The 13,295-nt window shown below is 29.4% G+C and overlaps 1 protein-coding gene across 4 annotated transcripts in view; it reads right to left on the bottom strand.

Moving 5' to 3' along the window:
• The window catches only part of LOC127731837 (uncharacterized), a 395,646-nt gene that overhangs the window by 91,024 nt on the left and 291,327 nt on the right, over positions 1 to 13,295 (bottom strand). For 3 of the 4 annotated variants that reach the window (XM_052240678.1, XM_052240680.1, XM_052240679.1), the window contains 2 exons: positions 1,663 to 1,761; positions 1,004 to 1,102 (listed from right to left, as the gene is read on the bottom strand). In XM_052240678.1, coding sequence (XP_052096638.1) covers positions 1,004 to 1,102; positions 1,663 to 1,761 — 198 coding nt within the window. The remainder of the gene's footprint in view (positions 1 to 1,003; positions 1,103 to 1,662; positions 1,762 to 13,295) is intronic. The other variant, XM_052240681.1, reaches the window with a different exon arrangement.

The following is a 13,295-nucleotide window of genomic DNA, read 5'->3' as shown; positions in this document are numbered from 1 at the left end:
TCAAGAAATGCGTAAAATAATTATATCAATGGATTCAGTAGAACAAAACAAGTAAAATGAGACCCCACTTTATATGATTGTTACAAATATTTATTCATTAAACCTGTCTAATTAACAACAGGATTTAGTGTAGATTCAGTATAATTATTCATTTTAATAAAATATTTTTTTTAAAGAAACATAAAAGGAGTAATATATTTTGATTCAGAACAATAATATGAGTAAAATGAGACCCCACTTGATATAATTATTACAAATATTTGTTCATTAAAACTGTCTGATTAACAACATGATTTTGTGTCGATTAATAGTAATGTGATCAGACTAAGTAGATAACATACCCTATCTGTGGTGTTGATCTTACATCCTGTATCAATGAGATGTCTACAGACCTCCAGGTGTCCTTCCCTGACAGCCCACATTAATGCTGTCCCTCCATACTCCTGGAATAATACAACTGACATCAAAACTTGTCTGATAAACTGGACAATGTTGTGTAATAAATATAAACAAAATATATATCACATGAATCAGTGGTCAAAACTCAATACAATGACCAGTCACACTTGTATTTATATTGTACATAAACAATAAATAAACATGTTTTGTTGTGAAATGTCAAAACTTCCATTAAACCTGATATCTTAAAAAAAAAAAAAATTTCAAGAAATGTGTAAAATAATTATATCAATGGATTCAGTAGAACAAAACATGTAAAATGAGACCCCACTTTATATGATTCTTACAAATATTTGTTCATTAAACATGTCTAATTAACAACAGGAATTAGTGTAGATTCAGTATAATCATTCATTTTAATAAAATAATTTTTTCAAAGAAACATAAAAGGAATAATATTTTCTGATTCAGAACAATAATATGAGTAAAATGAGACCCCACTTGATATAATTATTACAAATATTTGTTCATTAAACCTGTCTGATTAACAGCATGATTTTGTGTTGATTAATAGTAATGTGATCAGACTAAGTAGATAACATACTTCTGTGGTGTCGATCTTACATCCTGTATCAATGAGAAGTCTACAGACCTCCAGGTATCCTCCCATGGCAGCCCTCATTAATGCTGTCTCTCCATCCTCCTGGAATAATACAACTGACATCAAAACTTGTCTGATAAACTGGACAATGTTGTGTAATAAATATAAACAAAATATATATCACATGAATCAGTGGTCAAAACTGAATAAAATGACCAGTCACACTTGTATTTATATTCTATATAAACAATAAATAAACATGTTTTGTTGTGAAATGTCAAAACTTCCATTAAACCTGATATCTTAAAAAAATTTTTTTTTCAAGAAATGTGTAAAATAATTATATCAATGGATTCAGTAGAACAAAACAAGTAAAATGAGACCCCACTTTATATGTTTCTTACAAATATTTGTTCATTAAAACTGTCTAATTAACAACAGGATTTAGTGTAGATTCAGTATAATCATTCATTTTAATAAAATATTTTTTTTAAAGAAACATGAAAAGGAGTTATATTTTCTGATTCAGAACAATAATATGAGTAAAATGAGACCCCACTTGATATAATTATTACAAATATTTATTCATTAAACCTGTCTGATTAACAACATGATTTTGTGTTGATTAATAGTAATGTGATCAGACTAAGTAGATAACATACTTCTGTGGTGTCGATCTTACATCCTGTATCAATGAGAAGTCTACAGACCTCCAGGTATCCTCCCATGGCAGCCCTCATTAATGCTGTCCATCCACTAACCTGGAATAATACAACTGACATCAAAACTTGTCTGATAAACTGGACAATGTTGTGTAATAAATATAAACAAAATATATATCACATGAATCAGTGGTCAAAACTGAATTAAATGACCAGTCACATTTGTATTTATATTCTACATAAACAACAAATAAACATGTTTTGTTGTGAAATGTCAAAACTTCCATTAAACCTGATATCTTAAAAAAAAAAAAATTTTTCAAGAAATGTGTAAAATAATTATATCAATGGATTCAGTAGAACAAATCAAGCAAAATGAGACCCCACTTTATATGATTCTTACACATATTTATTCATTAAAACTGTCTTATTAACAACAGGATTTAGTGTAGATTCAGTATAATTATTCATTTAAATAAAATAATTTTTTTAAAGAAACATGAAAAGGAGTAATATTTTCTGATTCAGAACAATAATATGAGTAAAATGAGACCCCACTTGATATAATTATTACAAATACTTGTTCATTAAAACTGTCTGATTAACAACATGATTTAGTGTAGATTCAGTATAATCATGATAACATAGATAATAGGTATGTGTGTTGTGTTTGATAATAGGTATGTTTCACATTCACTGTTGTGTTTGATAATAGGTATGTTTCACATTTAGAGTTGTGTTTGATAATAGGTATGTTTCACAGTCAGTGTTGTGTTTGATAATAGATATGTTTCACATTCAGTGTTATGTTTGATAATAGGTATGTTTCACATTCAGTGTTGTGCTTCGATAATAGGTATGTTTCACATTCAGTAATGTGTTTGATAATAGCCATGTTTCACATTCAGTGTTATGTTTGATAATAGGTATGTTTCACATTCAGTGTTGTGTTTGATAACATGCATGTTTCACATTCAGTGATGTGTTTGATAATAGGTATGTTTCACATTCAGTGTTGTGTTTGATAATAGGTATGTTTCACATTCAGTGTTGTGTTTGATAACAGGTATGTTTTACCTTCAGTGTTGTGTTTGATAATAGGTATGCTTCACATTCAGTGTTGTGTTTGATAATAGGTATGTTTCACATTCATTGTTGTGTTTGATAATAGGTATGTTTCACATTCAGTGTTATGTTTGATAATAGGTATGTTTCACATTCAGTGTTGTGTTTGATAATAGGTATGTTTTACATTCATTTTTGTGTTTGATAATAAGTATGTTTCACATTCAGTGATGTGTTTGATAACAGGTATGTTTCACATTCAGTGTTGTCTTTGATAACAGGTATGTTTCATATTCAGTGATGTGTTTGATAACATGCATGTTTCACATTCAGTGATGTGTTTGATAATAGGTATGTTTCACATTCAGTGTTGTATTTGATTACAGTGTCTCACATTCAGTGTTGTGTTTGATAACATTCATGTTTCACATTCAGTGTTGTGTTTGATAATAGGTATGTTTCACATTCAGTGTTGTGTTTGATAATAGGTATGTTTCATATTCAGTGATGTGCTTTGATAATAGGTATGTTTCACATTCAGTGTTATGTTTGATAATAGGTATGTTTCACATTCAGTGTTGTGTTTGATAAGTATGTTTCACATTCAGTGTTGTGTTTGATAACATGCATGTTTCACATTCAGTGTTGTGCTTTGAGAATAGGTATGTTTCACATTCAGTGTTGTGTTTGATTATAGGTATGTTTCACATTCAGTGTTGTGTTTGATAACATGCATGTTTCACATTCAGTGTTATGTTTGATAATAGGTATGTTTCACATTCAGTGTTGTATTTGATAATAGGTTTGTTTCATATTCAGTGATGTGCTTTGATAATAGGTATGTTTCACAATCAGTGTTATGTTTGATAATAGGTATGTTTCACATTCAGTGTTGTGTTTGATAATAGGTATGTTTCATATTCAGTGATGTGCTTTGATAATATGCATGTTTCACATTCAGTGTTATGTTCGATAATAGGTATGTTTCACATTCAGTGTTGTGTTTGATAATAGGTATGCTTCACATTCAGTGTTGTGTTTGATAATGGGCATGTTTCACATTCAGTGTTGTGTTTGATTACAGTGTCTCACATTCAGTGTTGTGTTTGATAACATTCATGTTTCACATTGTGTTGTATTTGATAATAGGTATGTTTCACATTCAGTGTTGTGTTTTGATAATAGGTATGTTTCACATTCAGTGTTGTGTTTGATAATAGGTATGTTTCACATTCAGTGTTGTGTTTGATAATAAGTATGTTTCACATTCAGTGATGTGTTTGATAACAGGTATGTTTCACATTCAGTGTTGTCTTTGATAACAGGTATGTTTCACATTCAGTGTTGTATTTGATTACAGTGTCTCACATTCAGTGTTGTGTTTGATAACATTCATGTTTCACATTCAGTGTTGTGTTTGATATGTTTTGAAGTGACTAACAGTTGTGTATTTTATTCTGTTTATGTTCTTACTGTCATGTTTTGAAGTGACTTACAGTTGTCTGTTTTATTCTGTTTATGTTCTTACTGATATGTTTTGAAGTGACTAACAGTTGTGTGTTTTATTCTGTTTATGTTCTTACTGATATGTTTTGAAGTGAGTAACAGTTGTGTATTTTATTCTGTTTATGTTCTTATTGTCATGTTTTGAAGTGACTAACAGTTGTGTGTTTTATTCTGTTTATGTTCTTACTGTCATGTTTTGAAGTGACTAACAGTTGTAATTTATTCTGTTTATGTTCTTACTGTTATGTTTTGAAGTGACTAACAGTTGTGTATTTTATTCTGTTTATGTTCTTACTGTCATGTTTTGAAGTGACTAACAGTTGTCTGTTTTATTCTGTTTATGTTCTTACTGTCATGTTATGAAGTGACTAACAGTTGTAATTTATTCTGTTTATGTTCTTACTGTTATGTTATGAAGTGACTAACAGTTGTGTATTTTATTCTGTTTATGTTCTTACTGTCATGTTTTGAAGTGACTAACAGTTGTAATTTATTCTGTTTATGTTCTTACTGTTATGTTTTGAAGTGACTAACAGTTGTGTATTTTATTCTGTTTATGTTCTTACTGTCATGTTTTGAAGTGACTAACAGTTGTCTGTTTTATTCTGTTTATGTTCTTACTGTCATGTTATGAAGTGACTAACAGTTGTGTGTTTTATTCTGTTTATGTTCTTACTGTTATGTTATGAAGTGACTAACAGTTGTGTGTTTTATTCTGTGTATGTTCTTACTGTTATGTTTTGAAGTGACTAACAGTTGTGTGTTTTATTCTGTTTATGTTCTTACTGAGATGTTTTGAAGTGACTAACAGTTGTAATTTATTCTGTTTATGTTCTTACTGTCATGTTATGAAGTGACTAACAGTTGTATTTTATTCTGTGTATGTTCTTACTGTTATGTTATGAAGTGACTTACAGTTGTCTGTTTTATTCTGTTTATGTTCTTACTGTCATGTTTTGAAGTGACTAACAGTTGTGTGTATTATTCTGTTTATGTTCTTACTGTTATGTTATGAAGTGACTAACAGTTGTGTATTTTATTCTGTGTATGTTCTTACTGTTATGTTATGAAGTGACTTACAGTTGTGTGATTTATTCTGTTTATGTTCTTACTGTCATGTTTTGAAGTGACTAACAGTTGTGTATTTTATTCTGTTTATGTTATTACTGCTATGTTATGAAGTGACTAACAGTTGTGTATTTTATTCTGTTTATGTTCTTACTGTTATGTTTTGAAGTGACTAACAGTTGTGTGTTTTATTCTGTTTATGTTCTTACTGTCATGTTATGAAGTGACTAACAGTTGTATTTTATTCTGTGTATGTTCTTACTGTTATGTTATGAAGTGACTTACAGTTGTCTGTTTTATTCTGTTTATGTTCTTACTGTCATGTTTTGAAGTGACTAACAGTTGTGTGTTTTATTCTGTTTATGTTCTTACTGTCATGTTTTGAAGTGACTAACAGTTGTGTGTTTTATTCTGTTTATGTTCTTACTGTCATGTTTTGAAGTGACTAACAGTTGTGTATTTTATTCTGTTTATGTTCTTACTGTCATGTTATGAAGTGACTAACAGTTGTGTGTATTATTCTGTTTATGTTCTTACTGTTATGTTATGAAGTGACTAACAGTTGTGTATTTTATTCTGTGTATGTTCTTACTGTTATGTTATGAAGTGACTTACAGTTGTCTGTTTTATTCTGTTTATGTTCTTACTGATATGTTTTGAAGTGACTAACAGTTGTGTATTTTATTCTGTTTATGTTCTTATTGTCATGTTTTGAAGTGACTAACAGTTGTGTGTTTTATTCTGTTTATGTTCTTACTGTCATGTTATGAAGTGACTAACAGTTGTAATTTATTCTGTTTATGTTCTTACTGTCATGTTATGAAGTGACTAACAGTTGTATTTTATTCTGTGTATGTTCTTACTGTTATGTTATGAAGTGACTTACAGTTGTCTGTTTTATTCTGTTTATGTTCTTACTGTCATGTTTTGAAGTGACTAACAGTTGTGTGTATTATTCTGTTTATGTTCTTACTGTTATGTTATGAAGTGACTAACAGTTGTGTATTTTATTCTGTGTATGTTCTTACTGTTATGTTATGAAGTGACTTACAGTTGTCTGTTTTATTCTGTTTATGTTCTTACTGTCATGTTTTGAAGTGACTAACAGTTGTGTGTATTATTCTGTTTATGTTCTTACTGTTATGTTATGAAGTGACTAACAGTTGTGTATTTTATTCTGTGTATGTTCTTACTGTTATGTTATGAAGTGACTTACAGTTGTCTGTTTTATTCTGTTTATGTTCTTACTGATATGTTTTGAAGTGACTAACAGTTGTGTGTTTTATTCTGTTTATGTTCTTACTGATATGTTTTGAAGTGACTAACAGTTGTGTATTTTATTCTGTTTATGTTCTTATTGTCATGTTTTGAAGTGACTAACAGTTGTGTGTTTTATTCTGTTTATGTTCTTACTGTCATGTTTTGAAGTGACTAACAGTTGTAATTTATTCTGTTTATGTTCTTACTGTTATGTTATGAAGTGACTAACAGTTGTGTGTTTTATTCTGTTTATGTTCTTACTGATATGTTTTGAAGTGACTAACAGTTGTGTGTTTTATTCTGTTTATGTTCTTACTGAGATGTTTTGAAGTGACTAACAGTTGTGTATTTTATTCTGTTGATGTTCTTACTGTCATGTTATGAAGTGACTAACAGTTGTAATTTATTCTGGTTATGTTCTAACTGTTATGTTTTGAAGTGACTAACAGTTGTGTGTTTGATTCTGTGTATGTTCTTACTGTTATGTTATGAAGTGACTTACAGTTGTCTGTTTTATTCTGTTTATGTTCTTACTGATATGTTTTGAAGTGACTAACAGTTGTGTGTTTTATTCTGTTTATGTTCTTACTGATATGTTTTGAAGTGACTAACAGTTGTGTATTTTATTCTGTTTATGTTCTTATTGTCATGTTTTGAAGTGACTAACAGTTGTGTGTTTTATTCTGTTTATGTTCTTACTGTCATGTTTTGAAGTGACTAACAGTTGTAATTTATTCTGTTTATGTTCTTACTGTTATGTTATGAAGTGACTAACAGTTGTAATTTATTCTGGTTATGTTCTTACTGTTATGTTATGAAGTGACTAACAGTTGTGTATTTTATTCTGTTTATGTTCTTACTGTCATGTTATGAAGTGACTAACAGTTGTAATTTATTCTGGTTATGTTCTAACTGTTATGTTTTGAAGTGACTAACAGTTGTGTGTTTCATTCTGTTTATGTTCTTACTGTTATGTTATGAAGTGACTAACAGTTGTGTATTTTATTCTGTTTTTGTTCTTACTGTCATGTTTTGAAGTGACTAACAGTTGTGTGTTTCATTATGTTTATGTTCTTACTGTCATGTTTTGAAGTGACTAACAGTTGTGTATTTTATTCTGTTCATGTTCTTACTGTTATGTTATGAAGTGACTAACAGTTGTGTATTTTATTCTGTTTTTGTTCTTACTGTCATGTTTTGAAGTGACTAACAGTTGTGTATTTTATTCTGTTTTTGTTCTTACTGTCATGTTTTGAAGTGACTAACAGTTGTGTGTTTCATTCTGTTTATGTTCTTACTGTCATGTTTTGAAGTGACTAACAGTTGTGTATTTTATTCTGTGTATGTTCTTACTGTTATGTTATGAAGTGACTAACAGTTGTGTGTTTCATTCTGTTTATGTTCTTACTGTCATGTTTTGAAGTGACTAACAGTTGTGTATTTTATTCTGTGTATGTTCTTACTGTTATGTTATGAAGTGACTAACAGTTGTGTGTTTTATTCTGTTTATGTTCTTACTGTTATGTTATGAAGTGACTAACAGTTGTGTGTTTTATTCTGTTTATGTTCTTACTGTCATGTTATGAAGTGACTAACAGTTGTAATTTATTCTGTTTATGTTCTTACTGTTATGTTTTGAAGTGACTAACAGTTGTGTGTTTTATTCTGTTTATGTTCTTACTGAGATGTTTTGAAGTGACTAACAGTTGTGTATTTTATTCTGTTTATGTTCTTACTGTCATGTTATGAAGTGACTAACAGTTGTAATTTATTCTGTTTATGTTCTTACTGTCATGTTATGAAGTGACTAACAGTTGTATTTTATTCTGTGTATGTTCTTACTGTTATGTTATGAAGTGACTTACAGTTGTCTGTTTTATTCTGTTTATGTTCTTACTGTCATGTTTTGAAGTGACTTACAGTTGTGTGTTTTATTCTGTTTATGTTCTTACTGTTATGTTATGAAGTGACTAACAGTTGTGTATTTTATTCTGTGTATGTTCTTACTGTTATGTTATGAAGTGACTTACAGTTGTCTGTTTTATTCTGTTTATGTTCTTACTGATATGTTTTGAAGTGACTAACAGTTGTGTGTTTTATTCTGTTTATGTTCTTACTGATATGTTTTGAAGTGAGTAACAGTTGTGTATTTTATTCTGTTGATGTTCTTATTGTCATGTTTTGAAGTGACTAACAGTTGTGTGTTTTATTCTGTTTATGTTCTTACTGTCATGTTTTGAAGTGACTAACAGTTGTGTATTTTATTCTGTCAATGTTCTTACTGTTATGTTATGAAGTGACTAACAGTTGTGTATTTTATTCTGTTGATGTTCTTACTGTCATGTTTTGAAGTGAGTAACAGTTGTGTGTTTTGTTCTGTCAATGTTCTTACTGTTATGTTATGAAGTGACTAACAGTTGTGTATTTTATTCTGTTGATGTTCTTACTGTCATGTTATGAAATGACTAACAGTTGTGTATTTTATTCTGTTTATGTTCTTACTGTCATGTTTTGAAGTGACTAACAGTTGTGTGTTTTATTCTGTTTATGTTCTTACTGATATGTTTTGAAGTGAGTAACAGTTGTGTATTTTATTCTGTTTATGTTCTTACTGTTATGTTTTGAAGTGACTAACAGTTGTGTGTTTTATTCTGTTTATGTTCTTACTGTCATGTTTTGAAGTGACTAACAGTTGTGTGTTTTATTCTGTTTATGTTCTTACTGATATGTTTTGAAGTGACTAACAGTTGTGTATTTTATTCTGTTTATGTTCTTACTGTTATGTTTTGAAGTGACTTACAGTTGTCTGTTTTATTCTGTTTATGTTCTTACTGTCATGTTATGAAGTGACTAACAGTTGTGTGTTTTATTCTGTTTATGTTCTTACTGTTATGTTTTGAAGTGACTAACAGTTGTGTATTTTATTCTGTGTATGTTCTTACTGTCATGTTTTGAAGTGACTAACAGTTGTGTGTTTTATTCTGTTTATGTTCTTACTGTCATGTTTTGAAGTGACTAACAGTTGTGTATTTTATTCTGTTTATGTTCTTACTGTCATGTTATGAAGTGACTAACAGTTGTAATTTATTCTGTTTATGTTCTTACTGTTATGTTTTGAAGTGACTAACAGTTGTGTGTTTTATTCTGTTTATGTTCTTACTGAGATGTTTTGAAGTGACTAACAGTTGTGTATTTTATTCTGTTTATGTTCTTACTGTCATGTTATGAAGTGACTAACAGTTGTAATTTATTCTGTTTATGTTCTTACTGTCATGTTATGAAGTGACTAACAGTTGTGTATTTTATTCTGTTTATGTTCTTACTGTCATGTTATGAAGTGACTAACAGTTGTCTGTTTTATTCTGTTTATGTTCTTACTGTCATGTTTTGAAGTGACTTACAGTTGTGTGTTTTATTCTGTTTATGTTCTTACTGCTATGTTATGAAGTGACTAACAGTTGTGTGTTTTATTCTGTTTATGTTCTTACTGTTATGTTTTGAAGTGACTAACAGTTGTGTATTTTATTCTGTGTATGTTCTTACTGTCATGTTTTGAAGTGACTAACAGTTGTGTGTTTTATTCTGTTTATGTTCTTACTGTCATGTTTTGAAGTGACTAACAGTTGTGTATTTTATTCTGTTTATGTTCTTACTGTCATGTTATGAAGTGACTAACAGTTGTAATTTATTCTGTTTATGTTCTTACTGTTATGTTTTGAAGTGACTAACAGTTGTGTGTTTTATTCTGTTTATGTTCTTACTGAGATGTTTTGAAGTGACTAACAGTTGTGTATTTTATTCTGTTTATGTTCTTACTGTCATGTTATGAAGTGACTAACAGTTGTAATTTATTCTGTTTATGTTCTTACTGATATGTTTTGAAGTGAGTAACAGTTGTGTATTTTATTCTGTTTATGTTCTTACTGTTATGTTTTGAAGTGACTAACAGTTGTGTGTTTTATTCTGTTTATGTTCTTACTGTCATGTTTTGAAGTGACTAACAGTTGTGTGTTTTATTCTGTTTATGTTCTTACTGATATGTTTTGAAGTGACTAACAGTTGTGTATTTTATTCTGTTTATGTTCTTACTGTTATGTTTTGAAGTGACTTACAGTTGTGTGTTTTATTCTGTTTATGTTCTTACTGAGATGTTTTGAAGTGACTAACAGTTGTGTGTTTTATTCTGTTTATGTTCTTACTGTTATGTTTTGAAGTGACTAACAGTTGTGTATTTTATTCTGTGTATGTTCTTACTGTCATGTTTTGAAGTGACTAACAGTTGTGTGTTTTATTCTGTTTATGTTCTTACTGTCATGTTTTGAAGTGACTAACAGTTGTGTATTTTATTCTGTTTATGTTCTTACTGTCATGTTATGAAGTGACTAACAGTTGTAATTTATTCTGTTTATGTTCTTACTGTTATGTTTTGAAGTGACTAACAGTTGTGTGTTTTATTCTGTTTATGTTCTTACTGAGATGTTTTGAAGTGACTAACAGTTGTGTATTTTATTCTGTTTATGTTCTTACTGTCATGTTATGAAGTGACTAACAGTTGTAATTTATTCTGTTTATGTTCTTACTGTCATGTTATGAAGTGACTAACAGTTGTGTATTTTATTCTGTTTATGTTCTTACTGTCATGTTATGAAGTGACTAACAGTTGTCTGTTTTATTCTGTTTATGTTCTTACTGTCATGTTTTGAAGTGACTTACAGTTGTGTGTTTTATTCTGTTTATGTTCTTACTGCTATGTTATGAAGTGACTAACAGTTGTGTGTTTTATTCTGTTTATGTTCTTACTGTTATGTTTTGAAGTGACTAACAGTTGTGTATTTTATTCTGTGTATGTTCTTACTGTCATGTTTTGAAGTGACTAACAGTTGTGTGTTTTATTCTGTTTATGTTCTTACTGTCATGTTTTGAAGTGACTAACAGTTGTGTATTTTATTCTGTTTATGTTCTTACTGTCATGTTATGAAGTGACTAACAGTTGTAATTTATTCTGTTTATGTTCTTACTGTTATGTTTTGAAGTGACTAACAGTTGTGTGTTTTATTCTGTTTATGTTCTTACTGAGATGTTTTGAAGTGACTAACAGTTGTGTATTTTATTCTGTTTATGTTCTTACTGTCATGTTATGAAGTGACTAACAGTTGTAATTTATTCTGTTTATGTTCTTACTGTCATGTTATGAAGTGACTAACAGTTGTATTTTATTCTGTGTATGTTCTTACTGTTATGTTATGAAGTGACTTACAGTTGTCTGTTTTATTCTGTTTATGTTCTTACTGTCATGTTATGAAGTGACTAACAGTTGTAATTTATTCTGTTTATGTTCTTACTGTCATGTTATGAAGTGACTAACAGTTGTATTTTATTCTGTGTATGTTCTTACTGTCATGTTATGAAGTGACTAACAGTTGTGTGTTTTATTCTGTTTATGTTCTTACTGAGATGTTTTGAAGTGACTTACAGTTGTGTGTTTTATTCTGTTTATGTTCTTACTGTCATGTTTTGAAGTGACTAACAGTTGTGTGTTTTATTCTGTTTATGTTCTTACTGTCATGTTTTGAAGTGACTAACAGTTGTGTATTTTATTCTGTTGATGTTCTTACTGAGATGTTTTGAAGTGACTTACAGTTGTGTGTTTTATTCTGTTTATGTTCTTACTGTTATGTTATGAAGTGACTAACAGTTGTGTATTTTATTCTGTGTATGTTCTTACTGTTATGTTATGAAGTGACTTACAGTTGTCTGTTTTATTCTGTTTATGTTCTTACTGATATGTTTTGAAGTGACTAACAGTTGTGTGTTTTATTCTGTTTATGTTCTTACTGATATGTTTTGAAGTGAGTAACAGTTGTGTATTTTATTCTGTTTATGTTCTTACTGTCATGTTTTGAAGTGACTAACAGTTGTGTATTTTATTCTGTTTATGTTCTTACTGTCATGTTTTGAAGTGACTTACAGTTGTGTATTTTATTCTGTTTATGTTCTTACTGTTATGTTTTGAAGTGACTAACAGTTGTGTGTTTTATTCTGTTTATGTTCTTACTGTCATGTTTTGAAGTGACTAACAGTTGTGTGTTTTATTCTGTTTATGTTCTTACTGTCATGTTTTGAAGTGACTAACAGTTGTGTATTTTATTCTGTTGATGTTCTTACTGTTATGTTATGAAGTGACTAACAGTTGTAATTTATTCTGTTTATGTTCTTACTGTCATGTTATGAAGTGACTAACAGTTGTAATTTATTCTGTTTATGTTCTTACTGTCATGTTTTGAAGTGACTAACAGTTGTGTATTTTATTCTGTTTATGTTCTTACTGTCATGTTATGAAGTGACTAACAGTTGTAATTTATTCTGTTTATGTTCTAACTGTTATGTTTTGAAGTGACTAACAGTTGTGTATTTTATTCTGTTTTTGTTCTTACTGTCATGTTTTGAAGTGACTAACAGTTGTGTGTTTCATTCTGTTTATGTTCTTACTGTCATGTTTTGAAGTGACTAACAGTTGTGTATTTTATTCTGTTCATGTTCTTACTGTGATGTTATGAAGTGACTAACAGTTGTGTATTTTATTCTGTGTATGTTCTTACTGTTATGTTATGAAGTGACTAACAGTTGTGTGTTTTATTCTGTTTATGATTTTACTGTCATGTTATGAAATGACTAACAGTTGTGTGTTTTATTCTGTTTATGTTCTTACTGTCATGTTTTGAAGTGACTAACAT

The sequence above is a fragment of the Mytilus californianus genome, unplaced genomic scaffold, assembly GCF_021869535.1.
Source record: "Mytilus californianus isolate M0D057914Y unplaced genomic scaffold, xbMytCali1.0.p SCAF_21, whole genome shotgun sequence".
NCBI classification, from domain to species: domain Eukaryota; kingdom Metazoa; phylum Mollusca; class Bivalvia; order Mytilida; family Mytilidae; genus Mytilus; species Mytilus californianus.
This window is presented reverse-complemented; position numbering and strand designations above follow the sequence as displayed.